The sequence below is a fragment of the Fragaria vesca genome, linkage group LG2 (assembly GCF_000184155.1).
Source record: "Fragaria vesca subsp. vesca linkage group LG2, FraVesHawaii_1.0, whole genome shotgun sequence".
NCBI lineage: Eukaryota > Viridiplantae > Streptophyta > Magnoliopsida > Rosales > Rosaceae > Fragaria > Fragaria vesca.
The window spans coordinates 19243521-19268626 of NC_020492.1; the positions used below are offsets into that span (position 1 = coordinate 19243521).

The 25106-nt window shown below is 38.3% G+C and overlaps 4 protein-coding genes and 1 non-coding gene across 5 annotated transcripts; 3 read left to right on the top strand and 2 right to left on the bottom strand.

Moving 5' to 3' along the window:
• Positions 1-37: 37 nt before the first annotated feature.
• On the top strand, positions 38-13492 carry LOC101307756 (protein translocase subunit SECA2, chloroplastic-like). The gene is given in 40 exon segments (XM_004292671.1): positions 38-256; positions 305-529; positions 689-1619; positions 2123-2178; positions 2618-2887; positions 2987-3223; positions 3678-3797; positions 3910-4038; positions 5444-5611; positions 5673-5742; positions 5812-5876; positions 6020-6140; positions 6284-6375; positions 6593-6658; positions 6842-6906; positions 7016-7103; positions 7221-7286; positions 7443-7558; positions 7670-7760; positions 8001-8084; positions 8179-8271; positions 8363-8458; positions 8537-8622; positions 8901-8979; positions 9075-9188; positions 9402-9497; positions 9571-9634; positions 9731-10020; positions 10347-10402; positions 10749-10866; positions 10940-11020; positions 11332-11411; positions 11750-11804; positions 11910-11979; positions 12070-12259; positions 12392-12515; positions 12622-12696; positions 12774-12964; positions 13081-13274; positions 13399-13492. Coding segments are annotated over 38 exon segments (5211 nt in total). The 3' UTR covers positions 12939-12964; positions 13081-13274; positions 13399-13492.
• TRNAI-AAU lies at positions 5005-5078 on the top strand. Its single transcript has one exon. It is a non-coding gene; the product is annotated as a tRNA-Ile (tRNA).
• Positions 13493-13824: 332 nt separating the features above from the next.
• LOC101294817 (amino-acid permease BAT1 homolog) lies at positions 13825-16313 on the bottom strand. The gene is made up of 7 exons (XM_004290863.1): positions 16178-16313; positions 15908-16087; positions 15507-15626; positions 15223-15414; positions 14763-15068; positions 14509-14691; positions 13825-14418 (listed from the first exon to the last, which is right to left on the bottom strand). The coding sequence occupies exons 1-7, from the start codon at positions 16259-16261 to the stop codon at positions 13906-13908; spliced, it is 1578 nt and encodes a 525-aa protein (XP_004290911.1). The 5' UTR covers positions 16262-16313; the 3' UTR covers positions 13825-13905.
• A 1056-nt stretch (positions 16314-17369) lies between these two features.
• Positions 17370-19740, top strand: LOC101308053 (amino-acid permease BAT1 homolog). Its single transcript, XM_004292672.1, has 7 exons — positions 17370-17432; positions 17515-17694; positions 17990-18109; positions 18211-18402; positions 18502-18807; positions 18889-19071; positions 19243-19740. The coding sequence occupies exons 1-7, from the start codon at positions 17370-17372 to the stop codon at positions 19738-19740; spliced, it is 1542 nt and encodes a 513-aa protein (XP_004292720.1).
• Positions 19741-19880: 140 nt separating this feature from the next.
• LOC101308349 (amino-acid permease BAT1 homolog) lies at positions 19881-22538 on the bottom strand. Its single transcript, XM_004292673.1, has 7 exons — positions 22455-22538; positions 22126-22305; positions 21883-22002; positions 21539-21730; positions 20977-21282; positions 20703-20885; positions 19881-20602 (listed from the first exon to the last, which is right to left on the bottom strand). The coding sequence occupies exons 1-7, from the start codon at positions 22536-22538 to the stop codon at positions 20111-20113; spliced, it is 1557 nt and encodes a 518-aa protein (XP_004292721.1). The 3' UTR covers positions 19881-20110.
• Between the last annotated feature and the right edge of the window lie 2568 nt (positions 22539-25106).

A 25106-nucleotide genomic window follows, 5' to 3' on the forward strand; every position in this document is an offset into this window, starting at 1 on the left:
ATTTAAACCAGACGTCGTCGTTTTTTATGATACAAAAATGGAGCTGCCGGAGTGCCCAGTGTGTCTGCAGAACTACGACGGCACGTCGACGATCCCGCGCGTGCTGGGATGCGGCCACTCGGCGTGCGAGGTCTGCCTTGCCAAGCTGCCCCACCGCTACCCGGAGACGATTCGCTGCCCGGCGTGTACTCAGCTCGTCAAGTACCCACCCAACGGCGCCGCCGCGCTGCCCAAGAACATCGACCTCCTCTCACTCTCTCTCTCCCTCTCTCCGCCGCAAAACCCTAACCCTAAGCCACGTCAGCAATCCGCCGATGACAAAGTGTTTAACTTCCTGCCCCGGCTTTGGTCCGACGAGTTTTACAGCACGTGGAAGGATCGGGTTCTTGGAAACGACGCCGTTTTGGTCGAAACGGAGGAAAGGGGTCGGCTTTGTGAGAGTGGTGCTGCTGTGGGGTTGGTTAAAGTCGGGTCCTTGGCGGGTTCGGGTTCGGGTTTGAGTGAGTCTGGGTTTGAGTTTAGCTACAAGGTGAGGGTATTGAAGTGTTTGAGTGGGATGAGAGAGGAGGAGAGAAGAGAATTGGGTTTGTTGATGAGAGGTGGTGTGAGGCAGTGGTAGGAGGAGTAGGGAGGGTTTATGGGTTTTGGGGGAATGTGGAAGATGGGGTTTTTGTATTTGGTGTGTGAGAGAGGGAACGGGAGAGTTGAGGAGAAGTTGAGGGGTTTGAGGAATGGGGGTGGTTTTGGGAGAGATGGGTTGGAGGGTTTTGGTGTGATTGGGATGGAGGTGTGTGAGGCTGTGATGGGGATGCATTTGGAGGGGCTTGTTGGTGGTGGTTTTGGTGCTTCATGTTTTGGTTTTGATGATTTTGGTGGTGTTTTTGTGGATTTGAGGCAGGTGGTGGTGATGGGGAGGAGGGTTTGGAGAGGTGTTGGTGGTGAAGAAATGGGAGAGGTGTTTGGGAGTCTGTTGAAGGATGGAGATTTTGTTAGCATGGAGGTGTTGTTTGAGGTGGTGCAGAGAGAGGGCGTTGCGGTGGAATGTGAGAGGTTGAAGTATCCGGTAGGGTGTGGCTCGGATGTTTGGTCATTAGGTTGTGTTTTGCTGAGTTTGCTGCTTGGGAAAGAGTTTAGTGACGAGATTGGAAAGATGGATCATATATGTGATCATTCAAGTTATGCAAGTTGGATTGAAAGAGTTGGTGATTTGGTGGACAGTAGGTTGGGTTCTGAATATGCATCACTGACGGAGACTTTATGCAAATGTTTGAATTATGATCCAGCAAGTCGTCCACGAGTGATTGACGTTATGATTTGCATCAGAGAACTGATTATTAAACCTCAATATGATATCATGGCCGGTTTGGAGAGACCAGTTAAGGAGAACAGCACAAATTATTGCTTGATTCTGGGGGAGCTCTGTAAGATACCTAAGCAAATGTCAGAAACACAGGATGACCATGAGTTGCAGGGAAAAGATGTTGGTGGAGGAGCAGACCTTGATCAGATTGATGAGGAGAGGTCTGAGAGTGGTTTTATTGATGGACTTGCAGAGGGAAAGATCAAATCTAAAGTTCTGCAGGGCCATCGTGACTCTATTACCGCCTTAGCGGTTGGAGGTATAATTATATTGTACTTTAAGTTTGCATGTCTGATAGTATTAGCTAAACCCTGTTTATGTTGCTGTGGAGGGAGGGAGGACAATGAGAGAGGAACTACAGACACGGCTAATACATTAAAGAACTACGGAAGGCATGCCTTGACACTAAAATGTTTAACTGATCCACCACATTAATCATAGAAAAACCGAAAAAAATAGGGTTATTTTTTTATTGTTCTTTTGTTATAAGTTATAACTTTTAAGAAAACATCTTAAGATGATCATATTGAATTAAACAAGCTTACAACATCTTATAACTTATACTAAGATGTGTCAAGTATTTGTCCTGAAAAACAACCAGCTGTCCCCCAAAATCGGCTTCCCTTTCAAGTTTTACACAACTTATTTTGCTGCGCCAAGAGAAGAATATCTGAACTTAGAAGTCAGTCATGCTGTTTGCACATGTTTGGCTTATATTTCAGTACTAATGCTTTTTTGTGCACTTTCTGCTTCTTGCTGCAGGAGAGTTTCTATTTAGCTCCTCATTTGACAAAACCATCCATGTGTGGTCTTTGCAGGTATTAAATGGATGTAAGTCTTGAAGCTTTGTCTTAATTTTTCGTATCACGGGAGTTATCTTTTTAAAATTCCTGATTTAGCTCCTCCGAGTTGCTAATCATGAGTAGTCAGCATGGTATTAATGCAACATCTACCAAATAATTTCTTGTGATGCCATAACACATATGCAGTATGTCTCTGTGAATCTCCCTGGTGAATGCTTGGTATTTAAATGATTTGATGAGGTGGGCACTGTTGATTATGGTGCTTGTATGCTTGCAAATTTGTGGATAGTCACACAACACTTTGAGGCTGGCCTCCTTAGAGTATAATATGAACATGTTATAGTTCATTTAGGTGACTTTTGGCATTTAAACTTTTCGTCTTATTTGTTTGTTTAGAGTTGTAGTCTCTTATCTTACCCTTTCATTACGTTCTGTGCTCGCAAATTCCATGCAGGACTTCTGTCATGTACATACATTTAAAGGCCATGAGCATACCATTAAGGCTCTAATTTATGTAGATGAAGAGAAACCCTTGTGCATAAGTGGTGACAGTGGAGGCGGCATATTTGTCTGGGGCACATGTTCCCCTCTTGGGCAAGAACCATTAAAGATACTGTATGAGCAGAAAGATTGGCGCTTTAGTGGTATTCATGCCTTGGCCTTTCGAAATGGATATATCTATACTGGCAGTGGAGATAGAACAGTTAAAGCATGGTCTTTGCCGGTGAGGGGTTTGCATCTATTGTATTCTGTGTTATTGTCTTACTTATATGCGTCATTTCGGATCTCAGTGGGAATCTTCTGTGCTTTCATAAAATTTCAGGATGGCACCATATCATGCACCATGTCTGGTCATAAATCAGTAGTTTCAACCCTTCAAGTTTGTGATAGTGTTCTTTATAGCGGCAGTTGGGATGGAACCATCCGATTATGGAGTCTCAGCGATCACAGTCCTTTGGCAGTACTAGGGGAAGACACATCTGGAACTGTGGCTTCTGTCCTATCTCTTGCTGCTGACAGACATGTGCTCATTGCAACCCATGAAAATGGATTTCTAAAGGTGAATTTTCCTAATCCTTACTTGATCTAGATCAGAACATCTTATGTTCATGGAGATCGACTCTCTAGTCAGTCTTCTGATAGATACCTAAGATTTAAGTCGTGAGAACTAAATTGGGCATATCAAAGTCATAGGATTATTTATTTTCCCATTGTTTTGATTGCCATAGCATCTACATTATCAAGTGGGCCTTGTAGAATAGATCACCGGGAAAAAGATAAAAACCAAATAATAGATCAACTGTAGATTTATGGTTGAGTTGCATGGCTTGTAAGAAAATGAGATTTACATAGATGGTAATTCATATCAGAGAGGACTTAATAGATGGTGTGCTTGTCAAGTGGAAAGATAATATGAGTTTGGTGCTACTGCTTCTTCTTTTTCATCTCATAATCACCATCTTTAATTTAGATTAACTTTTCTTGTAAATAAACTCTTGTTTGTCTTTCTTCAGGTCTGGAGAAATGATGTGTTCATGAAATCCATTAAATTGCACAATGGTGCAGTTTTTGCTACTGGCCTGGCTGGAAAATGGCTTTTCACAGGAGGGTTGGATAAAACTGTCAATGTCCAGGTAAAATATGGTTTTATATCTGTTCTCGGTCTCTTGAGGAGAGGAAGTTAGGAGCTTGCTATCATCACACGTTGACATTTATGATCTCATACAAATTCGTTTCATGTCACAGGAATGGTCTGGTGATGAATTTCAAACAGATTTCAGACCTATTGGATCCATCCCTTGTGATTCTGTCATTACAACTTTGTTATGCTGGCAAGGAAAGCTTTTCGTTGGATATGCTAATAGGAATATCACGGTATGTCTTTTTTCCCCATCTGTGATGATATACACAATATGGTTTTTTTTTTTTTTTAGGAGCATGATAATTATTGCATTTATCTGAAAGGAAGCTATTGATTTTCCTCGTACACATCCACAATCTTCATAATTAGCCATTTTCTATCACTCTTCTCTCATACAGATTTATAGAGACCCTGTAGACCTTCCTTTCTATATTGACTCTTTAACTTTACTGTTGGCAAGCTTTTAGATGGTTTGCATAAATAACCAGTTTGTTACATGATTAAGTTTCTGATTACCTTGATTTGTTTACAACAGGTGTTTTACTATGGTAAATGACCACCAATTAGGTATGCTATTATTATGCTGGATATGTCGCTCTGGATTGAACTCAGAGGCGGGCATGGCCAGTAGATAGTTAAGGTGGGAGGGCTGATATGGCTAAGTTTGAAGTTTGAATCCCACTGGTGGAGTGCTATGGACTGCACTATGCTACAGTTTGGTTGCCGCAGCAGCTTAGCAGTTTGGCAAATACACAATATACATCAGATATTCTTCAAATGTAAAATGTTTATGCAAATACAAATCATATCATGATCAATGTACATTTAACCAATATAAAAGTCACTACACAGTGCATTTAGCCCGAAGGAAATGGCATGCCTGTATAGAAATACCTTAATGTGCAGTTTTGGCTCTTCTCTCATATCACGCTAGCTAATTTTTCACAAGAGGTTCTCAAAGGCTCAGACTTTTGTTGGTTTTGAAGAGATGAAAGCCGAGTGATCGGGAGGGTATGAGCTCCAAAAGCTTATGATTGCACTGGACTTTTCCAATTTCCATAGTATCTGTACGACTTGTAATCCAAAATGTCGAAAGTTAATATGAGATCATTAGGTCTGGAATGAGGGAAAGCTACTTCTTCTCCCTTTTTTTTTTCTCGGAGATGTGAAATAAAACAACCGAGGTTAAAAGAACAAATGGCCTATTAGCTCAGCTGGTTAGAGCGTCGTGCTAATAACGCGAAGGTCACAGGTTCGAGACCTGTATGGGCCACTTTTTTTAANATTCTTTTTACTTTTTACTTTTTTTTTTTTTTTTTTTTTTTTTTTTTTCCTAAAGCTGGATTCTTTTCGTACTTAGAAGTCTTGATCTTTAGTAGCCAACACAGTCACTTCCCGCCATGGCTTCTACTTCCCTCCAAATCCCCACTTTCCTCTCCCTCAAACCACTTCCTCCACGCGCCACCTTCGCCTTCCCCACCTCCTTCTCTTCCTTCCCCGCCTCCTCTCCCCCTCCACGCCGCCGTCTCACTCTCTCTTCGGCCTCCCTCAAGGTAAGTTCCCTTTTTTACCCTCACTCCACTGCCCACCACCTGTTCGACGATATGCCTCACTCGCCTCTCTCTCTATTCGTTTCAGGAAAATCTCGGCCGGCTTGGCAAGACATGGAACGACGTCACTAGCCTCAACAGCTGGGTTGTCCATGACTATTACCGCCTTGTCAGCTCTGTCAACTCCTTTGAGCCTCAGCTGCAGCGCCTCACTGATGACCAGGTCTGAAATTGACCTTGCTTCTTGCTTATTTCTGTAACTGATTGTTTTGCTGATTTTGAATGATGTAATTGTGTTTGTTTGATTTGCTGTGTAGCTTACTGCTAAAACTGCCGAGTTCCGGCGGCGATTGCGACAGGGAGAGACGCTTGCCGATATCCAAGCAGGTTAGCATTTTGCTTTCTCACTAGAATTTCGCTTGTTAGAAGATTGTGCTGAGTAGTTAGTTTTTGTAGAGGCTTTTGCTGTTGTTCGTGAAGCTGCGAAACGGAAGCTTGGTATGCGGCATTTTGATGTTCAGGTATCCTTTTCTCTCTTGCACTTGTTGTGCTGGCGGTCGTCACGTTTTTGGATAAACATGTGTTTATCTGCATGTGAAACTTTTATGTGTGTTAATTGACTTGGTTTTCTGACTTTTGTGTTTGTATACGGTGGTGATACCAGATTATTGGCGGGGCGGTGCTTCATGATGGCTCCATTGCCGAAATGAAGACGGGAGAGGGGAAGACGTTGGTTTCCACTTTAGCTGCTTATCTTAACGCGCTGACTGGCGAAGGTGTTCATGGTATGAAGTTTCTGGGATGTACAAATTGTTTACACACATGTACTTGTCCAAAATGCTAGATGTTGCAAGCTTAAGCAGATCACTATTTTTTGGGTTTTAATGTTGGAAACTATCAATTTATTTATGCCTTTCTCTTGATACAGTGGTAACCGTAAATGATTACCTTGCTCAAAGAGATGCTGAGTGGATGGGTCGTGTTCATCGCTTCTTAGGTCTTTCCGTGGGTCTTATTCAGGTAATATCCTGTTTGTTTATATGTTTTGAGGGGTGTACTCCAAAGGAAATGGTTCCTAATTTCGTGGCCGTAGGCACATAGCATCGTTACTTTAAAATTGACTGTTACATTTTACAAGCTAACTATTATGACTGTCATTATAGTTGAGAGTCAGTGTGTATACTCTGCAATTTGTTGATATATGTTTTACTGAGATCCATTCCTATTTGCAACATAGAGAGGGATGACATCTGACAAGAGGAGATCCAACTATAGATGTGACATAACATACACCAATAATTCAGTAAGTCCTTTTTAGTGCTTGTTTATAGTCTTGCTTAAGGTTTTGTGGTGGTCGCATGCAAACCTCTTTTTTCTTGGGAAACAACATCTTGGGGATGCTGATTAATATTTAGTGCACTCTCTCCAAAGAAAAAGAATAATTCTTTTTTTTCGTTCTGATATTCCTTCATAATGAAATTATCAGGAACTTGGTTTTGACTATCTACGAGACAATCTTGCCGGAAACAGTGGAGAAGTTGTTATGAGATCGTAAGTATCAAATAATTACGGGTTCAGTTCATGTTTTTTTATATATCTATTTAGTTTGTTCATTTATTTATATATTTTGGAATAATTAGCTGTTTCCTGTGTCAATCAGGCCAAAGCCATTTCATTTTGCAATAGTTGATGAAGTTGACTCAGTTCTTATCGATGAAGGAAGAAATCCATTGCTAATTAGTGGCGAGGTTACTCTTTCGAATTTATTTGCATTTCATTTTACCATTTGAGTGCATAAGTTTAGTTATTAAATTTCATGTTAAGAAAGAGATCATTGGTTCGTTGGATACTTTTCTCTATCTCAGGCTAGTAAAGATGCAGCACGCTATCCTGTTGCTGCTAAAGTGGCTGAGTTGCTTGTGCGAGGAATTGTAAGTCCATTCTCATTCATTTTATTTTCAGATGAACTATGACTTGATGTTACTATTCGTTGACCTTTTCATCATCAATGTATTTTTTTTAATTTTTTTTTCTAAATTATTATGTTCGTAAGACTGATTATTTATGGTTCACAATGGTCTTCACAGCATTACACAGTGGAACTTAAAGATTACGCAGTTGAGTTGACTGAAGAAGGAATAGCTCTTGCTGAGATGGCTCTTGAAACAAATGACTTATGGGATGAAAATGATCCCTGGGCCAGGTAAAGAGGAATATCGAGGACTAAAACGACTCTAATATCTAGCCATTGTATATATGGTCATGAGTTTTCATTTTTACCCTTTTATTTAGCTTTAACACTGGAAATCTGTAGATTTGTCATGAATGCGCTGAAAGCTAAAGAGTTCTATCGGAAGGATGTGCAATATATTGTCAGAAATGGGAAGGCTCTCATAATCAATGAGGTATAGTTAAGATTTTTAGAAAGTATTATAGCATAAAAGAAAAAAGTATATAATGCATATAGGTACCTTAACTAATTCTTTTGACAATTTTAGAACTATGAGTTATACATAATGCCATTCTTATGAATCATAAGCTTTTCTCGGACTAAAATATCGTTGTTTCATTAGTAAGCAGTTTTTGGTCAAGCACAGATTAAGTGTCATTAAATTAGAAAAACGAAAGTCTTAATATATTTGCAGCTCACTGGCAGAGTCGAAGATAAGAGAAGGTGGTCTGAGGGTATTCATCAAGCTGTGGAGGGTAAAGAAGGTTTGAAGATTCAGGTATGTCTTAAAGTTTGACAGTTGGTGCCTGAGTTTTTTTTTTTTGATACTATACCATCCTGGTTCAGAGTTGTAATTTCAGTATTCTTGTTAGGCGGATTCAGTAGTTATCGCACAAATCACATATCAATCTCTTTTCAAGCTCTACCCAAAGCTATCAGGGATGACTGGGACTGCAAAAACTGAAGTATGTATATATGTGCACTATATTTGTGAGGAAATGTTTTGGTAACTTATATGTATGATGTGTATGTAAAGTTTCCATTTAACAATTTCAGGAGAAGGAGTTCTTGAAAATGTTCCAAACACCAGTTATTGAAGTGCCAACAAATTTGCCAAACATTCGTAATGATTTACCTGTTCAAGCTTTCGCGGTAGGATAGTTTGTCTGATTTCCATACCTTCACTGAAAGTATTTTCATTTAACTTGACATAAAGTTTGGGATCTTTAGACTGCTCAGGGGAAATGGGAATATGTTCGTCAAGAAGTGGAATACATGTTCAGGCAGGGGCGACCTGTTTTGGTTGGCACCACTAGGTAACTACAAAATTGTTGGAATTCTTCCATTTGGTTTTATGTGATTTGAAGATAATCTGCTGTCATGTTATATCATTCTTATGTTTCAGAAAGCATAAACTCTAATGAATTACGGAAGCATATATGTTTTGTATTTGATGTCCAGGAAAGCATTTTGATACCTATTATAACATGCAGAGTCACAGTTCAATTTCTTTCAATAAGTATATTGGTCATTTTCATGTTTTGAATTTGCAAGGTCAGCAGATTAGTTATGATCTCTCATCTTCGTAATGCAGTGTTGAGCATTCTGAACACCTGTCTGATCTGCTGCGGGAACATAACATCCCACACAATGTTCTAAATGCACGACCCAAGGTTTATTGATATTTAACTCAACTTTCCTTAGTTTTGTCAGGTTATTATTATAATTACATTTCGTTAGAGTTAACTTTAATTACTTCTCTCATCAGTATGCTGCAAAGGAAGCTGAAATTGTTGCTCAAGCTGGACGGAAGCATGCCATTACTCTTTCTACCAATATGGCTGGCAGAGGCACTGACATAATACTGGGAGGGAATCCTAAAGTAGGTGGTCATATTCATTGTTAATTTATTCAAAGTGCATTTTAGAAAGAAAAAAACATCATCACACTCATCTATGAAATATGGAACACATACTGGTGTCATGCATGCGCATCCTTGAAAGGATCCTTGTCTACAGCCTGTGTGGATAAAGTAAGAACCAAAAACTCAAAAAGGAATATCATGAATTTAATGGTTTTCCTTTAATGATTGAAGATGCTTGCGAAAGAGATTATAGAAGACAGTTTGATTTCATCCCTGACACGAGAAGCTCCTGACATTGACATAGATGGAGAGGCAATTTCACAAAAGGTGATTGATTAATTCTACTTGCTGTAAGTTGCAGACCAAAATCGTCTTTTTTCTGATCAATCATTTGTTTTAGGTATTGTCAAAGATAAAGGTCGGTCCATCATCAATAGCTTTGCTGGCTAAGACGGCATTAATGGGTTTGTGGCTATTCTTTTACTAATAAATATTATCCGCTTAAACTAGATATTGTGATTGCATTATAGTAAGGTACATTTGCATTTTGAATTGCGCAGCTAAATATGTTGGCAAAAATGAGGGGAAGAGCTGGACATATAAGGAGGCAAAAGCCATGATATCAGAGTCTGTGGAAATGAGTCAATCAAAAGATATGAAAGAGCTAGAGAAGCTTGTTGATGAACAGTCTGAGATGTACCCTCTCGGCCCTACAATAGCACTTGCTTATCTTTCAGTTTTAAAGGATTGCGAGGTACACTGTTTCAAAGAAGGGTCTGAAGTGAAAAGACTTGGGGGCCTTCACGTGATTGGAACATCTTTGCACGAGTCTCGTAGAATAGATAACCAGGTGAATTATTTTTGCATTCATTTTTCAATTTTATTGTATACATGTAGCAGTTACTTTTATCAGCTTTGGGGTGAATTTAGATTTGATATGCGACCATCCAATTTCAGCTTTGGAGTTGCCGAGAGTTCTCCTCTCTTTCCTTAAAAAATTTTGTAATCAAGTTTTGTGATTTCTTGTTCTTTCCTTAGCTAAAGATAAATGTTCCATGCATACAATCGATAACTTTAGCCTGGAGGATTACATTTATACAGTAAATTATGTTTTTTTTTTTTGTCTTGCTCCATATTAGATCTGACTTTTATGAAAATGGTCATGTACTGTTACAGCTTCGTGGCAGAGCAGGAAGGCAAGGTGACCCAGGGTCAACTCGATTTATGGTGAGGTAAGTCAACCCTCCAGATACAGACATGCATATATATGCTCACACGAAAGTTTGATCAGTGCACGGAAAGCATCTTTAGTCTATTAATGCTTACTGAAAATAAGTAAGAAGAAAAATGTGGCTTAGTCGGGACATATCTGTTTTGTTGACTGAACCTTCCTTTACATTAGGATATCTTTACCAAAACCAAACTGTCACAGTGACTGGTGGAGTTTTGACTAAGAAAACTAGTGCTTCTCAAATGTGAGGGCTAGTTCTATTTTTAAGACTGTAGCTTATCACTGATGCCCTTGATGAAGTTTAAGCAAGGTGCCACACCGTACTATGTGTGCATTTGATGTTACAGCTTGCAGGATGAGATGTTTCAAAAGTTCAATTTTGATACTGAGTGGGCTGTGAGACTTATTTCAAAAATTACTGATGATGAGGATGTACCAATTGAAGGTGATGCCATTGTGAGACAGGTAATTTTCTATGGCTTGCCAATGATGAATTACTTCACACTCTCTTTTTTTTAACCAATTTGTACCATTGCAGCTCCTGTCCCTGCAAATTAATGCAGAAAAGTACTTTTTTGGAATAAGAAAGAGCCTGGTTGAGTTTGATGAAGTATTAGAGGTATGAGTAGATATAATGGCCTTATTTGAAGAACCAATTAATAATCTCAGCTCTTTGGGTTTGAAGTTTCTTTATTGGACAGCAGTATAAACTTTGTGATTAAGGAAAGACCATCAGTTATGTTGACTAAGTGAATAACTACTAATTCAGGGAGATCGATGTTAATTGGAAATCTATAAATAAGGCATATTGTATGCTAATACGTGCATAAATTGAGAGAAAATGAAAAGAATCTACAAATTGGATCAACAGGGTTAATCTTTATGAGTCTTTCTTTCTTGGTCATTAAGTTGTTCTGTTTCTTTTTCCAGGTGCAGAGAAAGCATGTGTATGAACTTAGGCAGTCTATTTTAACCGGTGATAATGAAAGTTGTGCCCAGCTCGTATTCCAGTAAGTATCTAGATCTCGGTGCTTGCTGCTCATCCTAATACATCAACCAATTGTGATAGCAATATATTGCTCTACTTTCATCTAACATTCAAGGCATCTCTTTAAAAAAGTATTGAAGGTGCATGTTTTAGTGGTCATACATACTTCATAATCAGTAGTAGACCTGTGTTACATTGACAAAGTTCCAAGATATAATGCAATGCTATAGACATAGAGTAACTTTGGAGAAAAATCATTTTCTTTGCTTTAACTAAACTCGCCTGCTTGATATACATTTTGTATCTATTAAATTCTTGCACACCTTTATTATAATTTGACTTGATGAAACTTGATGATAGGTACATGCAAGCAGTGGCAGATGAAATTGTCTTTAAAAATGTTGATGCCCTCAAGGTATTTTGAGATTTCATATATCATGAGTCTACTTTTCTTTTATGGTGGGAACTTTTGTATGATCGAGTCCACTAATTTATATTACTAATCCCTACTGCTTAATAGCATCCAAGGAACTGGAGTTTGAATAAGCTTTTAACGGAGTATGTGGAAATTGCCGGGAAACTATTGGATGGTGAGCTGATACATTTTTTTTTATTTTTTTTATTTTTTTTTGCATTTCTTTGTTTGTTTAACATAAATTCTCATGGAAGAACTTTTCCAGATTCATTTGCAGAAATTACTGAGGAAGCTTTGTTAAAATCTCTGGCACAGTCACCTGAACTGAACTATAAAGAAATTGATGACATTCACCTTCCAAACTTGCCAAGACCTCCAAATGCCTTCAGAGGTATCCGCAAGAAGAACTCTTCATTGAAACGTTGGCTTGCTATATGCTCGGACGATTTGACCAAGTGAGTAAACTGTAGTGCTTGTGCCTATACCCTCACCCGCGCTCTGTTTTTCTGTTCAATTATGTTTTTTATTTCTTTCTTTCAATCTTTTTCTTCTTGCAAGCTTATGAGTTTTGTGATCCTCTAATGCAGGAATGGAAGGTACCATGCTACTACTAACCTCCTCCGCAAGTACCTTGGAGACTATCTGATTGCTTCATATCTGGATGTTGTTCAAGACTCTGGTTATGATGATACCTATGTGAAGGAAGTTGAAGTAAGAATATATCTTCATGTCAGCTATAAGGCTGTATACTAGTTTTCATTAAAATAAAAAAATAAAAAATAAAAAATCTTGAAGTATATTTCTTTTTTTGAAACAGAGAGCAGTTATTGTCAAAACCCTTGACTGTTTCTGGAGGGATCACCTTGTGAACATGAACAGGCTAAGCTCAGCGGTATTCTTTTATCTTTGGTTCATTTAAGTTTCATTTACGTCGTTTATAGGTAAACACTTATATGAAATATCTGGCAGGTGAATGTAAGGAGTTTTGGGCACAGGAATCCTCTTGAAGAATACAAAATTGATGGTTGTCGATTTTTCATATCTATGCTTAGTGCAACGCGAAGGTTAACTGTAGAGTCACTTCTGAAATATTGGTCCTCCCCAATGGAGTCTCAAGAAATTTTTGTATCATAAAGTAGTATTTATTCACTCGTTTGAATGTAAGTACTCTGATTTGCATTTCTCTTGCCTGCACTTCACTATCTATTCTTATGACTCCAGCAAAAATCTATACCATGGCTGCCGTAGTTAACTTTTTCTTTTAATATTTCAACAGCTATGGAGCCACACAGAATTTATACTATGGTTGAATCGTGCTGATTGTTTGGATGGTTGCTTGAGGGAACCGTGGTTTGCATCTATGTGCGCCAGTATGTCAACTGAACTGATCTTGCCTAGTATGAAGTGTGGTGCTCTTCATCCCTCAGCTTCATTATATGAAGAGTATTGAACATATAACCTTTTCAATAGGTAGATCGATATTTATGTTTCACTTGCTATCAAATATATGTATAAATAGTTCACACATTGTTTTATGAAGAACTGTTTTTTGGTGGATATTAAGACCAATTGCTGATGATGATATGCCTTCCAGGATTGGACCCAACAACTGCATCGTTTCACTGATGAAGGCATGTGTTTGCTGATGAACATTGGAATTGGAACTGCAATAACACCTTGATTGGAATGGAGCAAACGGTATGAACTTTGCATTGTATGGAAAACACTTCCAACTCTCATTACAAGTGGGTGTCATCTGTAACTATTGAAGTCCACCCATTCCCATCGTTCTCATGCCTTTACCGTTGCTGTACATATTTGATTTACAAACAATGTTTCATGTGAAGATCACTCAATTGTGTGCCAGAAAGTAAATGACTATACGCGATTTTGTGTACTAGTAAATAGAGCGTTACTATCAATAGGCATTCAAGCCATTTTGATATAGCAATCATCTTCAGACTGTTTTGGTATAAACTTTCTCATGTACTCTGCTTAACCTGAAGGGAAAGAGATCATGTTTCTTTTGGATTGATCAGTATCGTAAAATTTGGAACGTGACCCAGAAATCAGGTTTACATGAGTATAGCTTCTTTCCTAGTTAGTGGTGTATCTGGGGATTCTGGTTGTTTCCATTTTGTACATCAATGTTTCTTACAGGTCCTTTGTACCAATTCCTTGCATCCACAGCCCACCAGAGCATCACCAGTGTCAAAACAACACCGAGGGCAACTGGTGCATAGTTGAAAGTTTTCCATCTGATGGGGTAAGAAGTTGGCAATAGGAAGACTGAACAGGTATAACATATCCAGAGGAAAGCCACCAAACAAACTGGCCTTCTTGCTCTACCCAAATAGAAGGGTCCTGGTTTGAAGTCCTCTTCAGCCATCACCAGCCTAGCAAAGATTGGTACAGCATAACCTCCCACCCAGCCAATGGTGCTAACTGACAGGATGGCTATGAATACTACGTCCATTTTCAAGATGGGTAATCCAAGAAGCATAGTGATGGCGGCGCAGAGCCACACGGCATTTGTTGGAACCTTGTTCTTCGGGTTTACTTTTCTCCACACTGATGAAAAGGGCAGACATCTATCCCTTGATACAGCATAAACCTAGGGATAGAACACATCAGACTATCAGTCAACTTTTAGATTCACAAAAGAGAAGAATGCTTTAGGATTTAGAGATTCGGTTTGTCTTACTACTCGGGCAGCAGTAGTGGTGACAGACAGCCCACAGAAGAAGAAGGAACCCCAGATAATAAACAGGAAAATCACAGCTCCAGTGGAATTATGATACCTTCCATGAAATGCATCATATATTATCTGTGCTGGTACAAGTACTCCAGCAGTCTCATTGTCTGCACTGTATAAATAGTCCAGATCCTGCATCAAGAATTATGGTATAATAAGGATCTAAGTCGCGCCTTTAGCTTTACCTTTCTCTGGATCATTACCTGGATGCTGAAAGTGAGAGCTAAGTAATAAGCCCAACCAAACACTGATATTATCCCAATACTGGAGAGAATAGCTATAGGTCCAGTTTTATCTGCACCTTTTGTCTCTTCAGTAAGATGAGCTGCAGCATCATACCCATACAGACAGTAATTGCTCAGAAGCACTGATAAAACCACTGCATAAGGTACACTGGATATCCCAGTCGACTCAGGAGATGTTTCAAAATGTGTAAAGACAGAAGAAGCTGTTTGTGTGGACTGTGCCACCAGAGGTAGCATTATAATCACAAGCAAACCACCAATCACCTGTATGTAGGGAGCTAGGGATCAGTACTATCAAACTTAATAGATTGAAATTTCCGTTTAAGACCAAGGAAGGTTCAATGATGTGCCAAAAACAATGTGTAACTCAGTAACTAGCAAGTGAAACTAGCAAGAAATCGGAAGTTCAAGAACACACCTGCCACAATATGGAGATTATGTTGAGCAATGCTATGAATTGCAGAGCAAAAGTGTTTAATACTGCCCAAATGAGGGTTATGCCCATATACATGCACACAAATACACTCCTTGAAGCAAAATAGCCTCCACCCTTGTTTGTCCCAGTGGCTATAAGAATGAACATCTGAAATGCTTGTGTTGCTGAATAGGCCTAAAGGAGAAAAACAACATATAACAGAATAATCATATTCCTGAATCTTAATTCTGATATCATATTCATCAGTTCATTTGTCTGAAAATTACCTGAGCACCTATGGCAGTAGTCAGACCAATGATCTCAAGCCAAGCACAGCACCATGAAGCAAATGGGCCCCACCTTGGTCCGGCCAAATGGGCAGCCCAGAAATAAAGAGAACCTGTAGTCTGTTCAATGTTTAGAGCAACCAAGTCATCTCAGAAATTGCTGAAAGCCCAAAAAACTTGAATAATACTAATACTACCAAGGAGCTCTTTTTTCAACAAAAATAAGTTTTTCTTTCTTATTCATGAAAACTACGAACAAATGAAATACTGTCACATCAGTGGAGATCTTAAAAGTTCACATAATATGTAAGACATTTATATTTAGACTGTCAAAGGCTCAAAGCTAAATTATTCTCGCAGTACAAAATTCCGACTAAGAATAGCATAGAGGCAACAAATACCGGGAAAGAAGAACAAATTTCAGCCATGGCGATTCCGACAAACCATGTGAAGAAGGTGACAACTAACCATCCCCATATTAAAGTTGCAGGACCTGCATAATGCAAGCTTTGTCCATAGAGAGGTGTACCAGTGAACACTGACATGCATGAAAATGTTATTGCAAGTGTCTTGAACAACGTCTGCAGAGAGAATCCATTGTGAAAACAATTCAAAAACATAAGTCTTGACAATTAGAAATCCAAACTGAGGTAAACTAAGCAAGAGATTACCATTTCCCTTCTGAGTTCTTGCTTGTAACCAAGTTCATTGAGACGCTTTTCTCCGGAATCCATTTCCATAACATGTTGAGTCATTCTGGTATCCTCCTCTGAAAACTTCTATCAGTATTGTGTTATATAGTAGTTCAAAGAAAGAAACTAATATATGTCATATCTTTCTAAATAGATTGGATGGTCGGAACATAAGACTGGTTGTTTTGAATTAGTCTTGAACATGAAACCCGAATCAACGAATGACTTCTTTGAATCTGGAATGAGAAAGTTGACGACGAAAGCTCCTAGTGGTGAGCTGCAGTAGTGCTACTACCCATCATGTTTGCCTTTAGATAATATTTTTGGCTTCAATATTGATATGACCAAATCAAGCAGAAAATATGGTCAACATTTAGCACTACAGTTTACACTTTGCAGTACAATAACATCGAGTCCAAGACTTATTTGCTTCTTACATCACTCATGAGTCATGACAAGGCCTAGCATCAATTCGTTCTTGTTTTTACTTGCTTCAGTCCAAGTAATGAATGCAGAATAAGCGAAAGCAGCTACAAAGTTTGAACTTCTTCGGTTGATTCAGATTCTAATAGAAAAACTACGTCTGACTTTTCTGTGTGTGTGTGCAGATTTCAAGCTGAAATAGACTGTTAAAATTAATAATACTCCAGTAATACCGGTAATTTTGTCTTATGCAGCATGTTCTTATTGTCAATGAAACGTAAACTCAGTTGATCTGCTCCAAAACTCAAGTGCATACAAAGAAACATAGGCCTCTTTTCACGGAAATACAGAGAAAATTCACACACATATCTAATATAGCTAGGGTTATCAACTCATGTTGCTACCATGTTACGTTTTTGACATAAATGCTTTAGTCAACCTTTAATTAATTCTGTAAACTTTTAATTAGAAGATGATGAAAATCTTATTGTATGCATGAATGCATAACGAACTACTAGAGCACATGCACCACAGAAAGAGAGTCCTTGTCTTCCACTTGTTGATTATGATTATTGATTAGATTCCAATATTCCAGTAAACGATGTTGCAGTCCTCTTATTAAGTTGGAGATTCAACACACTATATCACATGATTCAGAACCACAAGCCTTCATCATACTCCAACTATTCAACTCTAGAATTTGATACACATACATTCTTTCCACCGAAATTTAGCTCTGTACTGCAAGATGGATTCTGGAGAAAAGCGTCTGAATGAGCTTGGTTATAAGCAAGAACTGAGGAGGGAAATGGTCTCATTGTTCATCCTTAATTTTGATTGAATTTGGTTTGAAACGCTAGCTAGAGTCTAACTGTTTCTTCTTGTATATACAGACTCTGTTCAAGACTCTGGCAATAACCTTTTCATGCGTATCAGTATTTGCTGGTACACCTCTCTACGGCCAAAGCTTGCGCTACGCAGGTCCTGCAACCTTAATATGGGGTTGGGTAGCTGTCACATTCTTCACATGGTTTGTTGCAATCGCCATGGCTGAGATTTGCTCTTCTTTCCCAGTATGGACTACTACCATGTTAATTTACATAGTTTTCTTGCTATTTAAGTAGCTAGTTAATTCTCATCTGCAAAAAATATTGGAATGTTCTTCTGTACATTAATGTATTGATAGTCATAGATGGTTAACCAGATATATGCATTAGTAGATCAGCTCCATAGAGTCATACACTGCTAGGTCCGGATCTGGCCGAGTTAGTCCATCTATATCAAATTAGTCTATTTTGTATGAGTACGTACATTAATGTACCCTAGACAAATTCCTGAATATTATGATTTGGTTGTTCATCACCACAGACCACCGGCTCTCTCTACTTTTGGGCTGCACATTTGGCAGCGCCGAGGTGGGGGCCGTTTGCTTCGTGGTGCTGTGCTTGGCTTGAGACCATTGGCGTGATATCTGCAATAGGTGCTCAGGTACTGAAACCATTTCTATCTTGATCGAATCAATGCAGTACTGAAAGGAATGATACTAATTTTATGAATTTTTTGTCTGGTTTTTGTTTCTTCCCTTTTAGGCGTATTCTGCATCACAAGCATTGCAGATGATCATTCTTATAGCCACAGGAACAAACAAAGGTGGAGGCTATTTTGCACCAAAAGAAGTTTTTTTGTGCATGTATGTGGGTCTAATTATCATATGGGCAGTACTAAACACATTTGCCCTGCAAGTGATAGCATATCTCAACATAATTTCCATATGGTGGCAGGTACATATGCTAGCTCTCTTCAAATCTTATGTTTTCTTGCTACATTTCTTGCTATTAAAGTTTACTGACCTCTGAATCAAGTACAAATGTACAATGCAGGTAATTGGGGGTTTGCTTGTGATTATAATGCTTCCTCTGGTGGCAAAGACAACACAATCAGATTCTTATGTATTCACTCATTTTGAGACTTCTCCTGAGTCAACTGGGATATCTAGCATACCTTATTCAGTGATTTTATCAATCCTTCTGAGTATCTACTCTCTATATGGTTATGATGCTGCAGCTCATCTTACTGAGGAGACAAAAGGCGCAGATAGAACTGGTCCTATAGCCATTCTATCTAGTCTTGGGATTATATCGGTGCTTGGTTGGGCTTATTATATAGCTCTCACGTTCAGCATCCAGGTATGCTCTTGAAATATTGATTTGTTTCCTGATCAAGCTAAAGGAACTGGTTAGTTAGATTAAAGTCGAATATTAGTGCAGGATGTGGACTATTTGTACAATGTAGACAATGAGACTGCTGGAGCACTTGTACCAGCACAGATAATATATGAAGCATTCTATGGGAGGTTTCATAATTCAAAGGGAGCTGTGGCTTTCCTATGTATCATCTGGGGTTCCTACTTCTTTTGTGGGTTGTCAGTTATCACCACCGCTGCCCGAGTAGTAAGAAACACCAAAACTCAATCTTATATAGCTCCAAGTTGTCGTGAAAATGCCAGTTACTTGTTTGAGTTCAATGTCTAAGATTTTCCAAGCTAACTACAACTGAGGCATTGTCACATCACTTAGAATTGTAGCATTACTCTAACTTCTGTATATATTTTGTGCTCCTAGGTTTATGCTCTATCAAGGGATAATGGCATCCCCTTTTCACCAATTTGGAGGAAGGTGCACCCTAGAAGCAAGGTGCCAACAAATGCAGTGTGGCTCTGCGCAGCCATCGGTATCCTGCTAGGATTACCCATCTTAAAACTTGACTTGGTATTCACAGCCATCATTTCAGTTAGTACAATTGGGTGGGTCGGTAGTTATGCAGTTCCTATTTTTGCTAGGCTGGTGATCGCTGAAGAGAAATTTAGAGCAGGACCCTTCTATTTGGGCAGAGCAAGCAGGCCAGTTTGCTTTGTGGCCTTTGTGTGGATATGCTATGCATGTTCTACCTTCTTATTGCCAACTTTCTATCCTCGTACATGGAAAACTTTCAATTATGCACCAATTGCTCTCAGTGTTGTTTTGACACTGATAATGCTTTGGTGGGTTTTGGATGCAAGAAAATGGTTCAAAGGACCTGTGAGAAACATTGATGTACAAGAGGGGAACTATGAGGATTAACCATAGATAGTTCTTATTAAAAGCCTGCAAATGTGTAAGAATATAGCTCCCACCAAGAACCAAAATTACCATGCATTTCTCCATACATATTAGTTCATCTTCTTTCACCTTCTTTATGCGTGCTCTTTTGTATATCGTTTCACAATCTGAAGACATTAACCGAGACACTCTGAAGTAGCAATCATCTGTGGACCATTTTTGCCTTGTGTCCATGGGACAGATATTATGTTTTCTTTTGGCTTTGATCTGTATTGTTACAGAATATGAAGTTGGGTTAGGAATAGTACTCCAATGCATGGCTAAATATTACAAAGCTATAACAAGTGGAGAATGTGTTTCATTTATGAAAAATTGAATTAACATCCTGTTTCTACTTGTTTCCATTTTGTTCATCGATGTTTCTTACAGGTCCTTTGAACCATTTCCTTGCATCCACAGCCCACCAAAACATTACTAGTGCCAAAGCAACACCAACAGCAACTGGTGCATAGTTGAAATTTTTCCACTTAAGAGGGTATGTGACTGGCAATAGGAACACTGAACAGGTATAGCATATCCAGATGAAGGCCACAAAGCAAACCGGCCTGCTTGCTCTACCCAAGTAGAAGGGTCCTGGTTTGAAGTTCTCTTCGGCCATCACCAGCCTAGCAAATATCGGTACAGCATAACCTCCCACCCAGCCGATTGTACTAACGGAAACAATGGCTGTGAATACTGCTTCAAGTTTCAAGATAGGTAATCCAAGCAGCATACCAATGGTAGCACAAAGCCACACAGCATTTGTTGGAACCTTGTTCCTCTGGTTTACTTTCCTCCAGATTGGTGAAAATGGGATACATTTATCCCTTGATATAGCATAAACCTAGGTGTCACACAAATAGTGTCAATGTTTAGTTTCCGAAAAAAGAAGAAAGAGAGGAATGGTAAGATTTAAGAGGGTTAAAAATTTAGGATTCTCTTACTACTCGGGCAGCACTAGTGACAACAGACAACCCACAAAAGAAAAAAGAACCCCATATAATGCATAGAAATACCACAGCTCCAGTTGAATTCTGATATCTTCCATGGAATGCATCATATATGATCTGTGCTGGCACAGATACACCAGCAGTCTCATTGTCTGCACTGTATAAATAGTCCAGATCCTGCATCAAGAATTATGCTTTAATGAGATAAATTAATTAAATTCCTTCTAACTTAAGCTTGATGAAATAGAAAATTAAGAAGCTGCATTACCCTTATGCTGAATGTGAGAGCTAAGTAATAAGCCCAACTAACCAATGATACAATCCCAATACTAGATAAAATAGCTATTGGACCAGTTCTATCAGCACCTTTGGTCTCCTCTGTAAGATGAGCTGCAGCATCATAGCCATATAGACAGTAGTTGCTCAGAAGCACTGATAAAATAACTGCATAAGGTATACTAGATATTCCAGTTGCCTCGGGTGATGTTTCAAAGTGAGTGAAGACATAAGAAGCTGTTTGTGTTGAAGTAGCCACCAAAGGAAGCATTATAATCACAACCACACCACCAAGTACCTATATTTGAGGGAGAGATCGATATTATTAGTTTTAAGCCCACTTGATATACTTAAATCAATGGTCTGGACTCTGGAGAAATGTTCTCTTTGCAGATAATTTGGCCTGTCAGGTTGCTAAAGACTGTAATGTAAACCAATTGTTCATGTAAAATCATAGTCTCGCGACATAACATACCAGATTTATGTGAACAACACCAACCCTTTCATCTATATGATGCAAATGTTAAAAACTTAAAATGCAGAATAGAAGAGACCTGCCACCATATGGAGATTATGTTGAGAATTGCTATCACTTGTAATGCAAAGGTGTTTAGGACTCCCCAAATGATGATCAGACCCAAATACATGCACAAAAACACACCCTTTGATGCAAAATAGCCACCACCCTTGTTGTTCCCTGTGGCTATAAGAATGATCATCTGCAATGTTTGCGATCCGGAAAATGCCTGAATCGAAGAAAAGAAAATGAAAATCATAACAGAAATCAGATTACTCATCATTAGTTGATTATCAAATACCTAAAAATTCAATGCTCCTCCTTCTATTCATGCTAAACAGGAAGGGATATCCTATAACTATAGTATTAGACTATTAGTACCTGAGCACCTATTGCAGATATCAAACCGATGACTTCGAGCCAAGCACAGCACCATGAAGCAAATGGGCCCCACTTGGGACCAGCCAAATGAGCAGCCCAGAAATAGAGAGAACCTGTAGTCTGGTCAGTGTTAAAAGCGACCAAGGTCAGTGTTTTAGACACGAACATTTGAGAATAATGCGTTGCAAGTTTTCATGACTGTACAAGATATATAGAAGCAAAGAATGGTGGTGCAATGCATACCGGAAAAGAAGAGCAAATCTCAGCCATGGCAATTCCGACAAACCAAGTGAAGAATGTGACAACTACCCAACCCCATATCAAAGTTGCAGGACCTGCATAACTCAAACTTTGGCCGTAGAGGGGTGTACCAGTGAACACTGACATGCATGAAAATGTTATTGCAAGTGTCTTGAACAGTGTCTGTAGAAGACCAAGCAGTGGAACATTAGTTATTTTTCAATGATGAAAAAAACTCCTAGGGAGTCCTAGCTAGTATGATGTATATGACTAAAATTTTAATTCCAATGTAGAACTAATTCTATAATCTCTCAACCAAAATCTTAGATTACCATTTCCCTTCTCAATTCTTGCTTGTATCCGAGCTCATTGAGACGCTTTTCTCCTGAATCCACTTCTAAAACCTGTTGATCCATTCTGAAGACCTCCTCTCAATTAGACCTGCCTGTATCAATATCTTGAAATGCTACTTATCAATGGAAAGAAATAAACTATGAGTTTGTCTTGAAATAAAAGATAATGAAGTAACTAATTATGCTGCAATGGCAATGAAATTTGCATATAACATACATTGATTTATACTGGTGCATTATGTAATCAAAAGATTTTACAATAAAGTTAAACTGATTACAGTAGAATCTGAATCTCAGACTTATTTGATTCTCTCATGTATATAGCTAGCTTGCTCATGACTTTTGCTCTTGTATTTAACTCTTGGCATATATATATATATATATATATATATATATATATGTGTACCAGATTTTGTCACTTATTCCTTGCCGGTTTTGTTCTTTCTTCTAAACTCTTTTTCTTGTATTTGATTGTCTTATACGGAGCATGATCTTCCTACTGTCAAGGGAACATGCATCAAATTTCTCAGAGGAAGCATTTTTCTTCACCAAGTCTTTTGTCGGAAGCGCGCGCTTTGGTTCATTTTCTATTACTTGAAAGTTAGTTTCACAGTTCTACAGCAGTACCAAAGGACCCTTGCATTGCACTGCCTTTTGCAGTTTCGTCCGATTACACTTTTTTCTTTTGTTTCCCTGGAAATGGCGGATTGATTTAGAAATGACAATGAGAATAATTAAGCTGTTTACTAGAAAAACAAAATGACTGTGAGCTAAATCAAACTTTGGGGAAACCGTAAGGTTACAAAGGGCAAGGTTGATCCAATTAAGAATGACACTGAATGGGCCTGCTTAAAGGAAACTTAGCACTAAAGTGATAGGTTAGCCCAATTAATTGGGTTTAGGATTTTATGCATGTATTCTTATTAGGAATTATGTGCTAGCAACTTAGCAAGTAGTCTGCTGATCAGTATAACAATGGGGAACGACAAATTAAACAACACTACGATTAGTTCTATCGCATGCAATTAATTAAATTCCAGAACTTAATTAACCATATATGTTGCCTAATTGAAAAGTGTTTGATCAACTAATTGTGTATAAACTATGAAACTTCTTGTATGCACGACGTGTATTTACACGACGCAATCTTAATCGTTTATAACAATTCATATATTTGATCACCATGTTTTTATATTATTTCATTTAATCCTGACCATCCATGTATATATATGAAGATACACGCCGTGTACTGAAGATACTTTCGTATAAACTAAACCTATGATATATAAGAAAAATTGTCAAAGAATATTTTCTGTCATTGTCTTCTCTTAATTTCTACTATCTAGGAATTAGAAAGCAAATATATTAAACTGAAAATAGATAATGGTTCGTTGACTCTGTCTGCATATATCTATCAAGCTCGATCTCACCGTCGAGTACGTTATGATATATAGCTAGTTTCATATTGGTTAGATTGTTTGAAGAAGCAAGAAACGTCAGTGATTTGTTTTGCCGATTGAAGTAAGCGAATCAAGAGATGGCCTAGCTAATTGGTTGATCGATATAGATTATAGATGGATGAGAAGAGAAAGTGATGTTGTAGGGATCATCTACAAATTTGAACCTGCTACTGATGATCGAGTTGACTATAATGTTTGCAGGCTTCCACGTTTATATATACATTTAATCACGTATGGCTCTTTTTTCTTCTTCTTTTTTTTAAAAAAATTAAGTATTTTTGTATACGTACAAAGAGGTTTGCAACATGAGATAGAAATTCCAGAACCTCGATGATCGATCGATCATTACCAATTTATGTTACACATATATGACTATGCATGATTCTATATGTATGCTATATCGATCAGCAATATGATCATTACCACAAATAGAAGAACAATTAGAACGTATAATTAAGCAAAAGGCTTTAATTAGCTCACAGTACGTCTTACATCTCGAGATTAACAAATAATTACAATAAGGACACCCTGACTAAAACAGTTGCAGAACTGCTAAGCAACCCTAATACGGTTAAGTAGGTAGTTATATAACCAATAACCAATTCTGATCGAATACATTGGAGTTTTTATTTTTTAATCCAACGTTGAAATAATCAAAAGTACTTAAAAACTGCAAAAAAAAACTGGGTCATTGATGATGCAAACTACGTTCTTGAACTCATGAACTCTTCCATTCAGGTTTTCTTGATTCGACTACAAATGAGCCCTTAAAAAAACATATAAATTGTGCCTATAATTTCTGGAAATGGACTGACTGCCGACCACGCCATGACTTTCTTAATTAATTGCCTATTATTAGTAATTGTATAGAATAATTGCTAATTGTATATAGTTATCTCTAACTATAGTAAAGTGTTTTATAATTTTTGTGATGACTGATGATGGGTCAGATAGAGACTCAGAGGTTGATTAAAGAACAAGGGAAGACAAAGAGAATTATAATAACTAAGCCAAATCTAAGTAGAGGCTGGTACAGGCACCCTAGACTTAATTTTCATCCTTATGTGAGACACCATTGCTCAGCACCATGTGAGATAGAGTCGACACCAGCTGAAGATCAGCAGAGAAGGCTACTACTGATCCATCCAGCAGACTTCTTCAACTGGAAGCA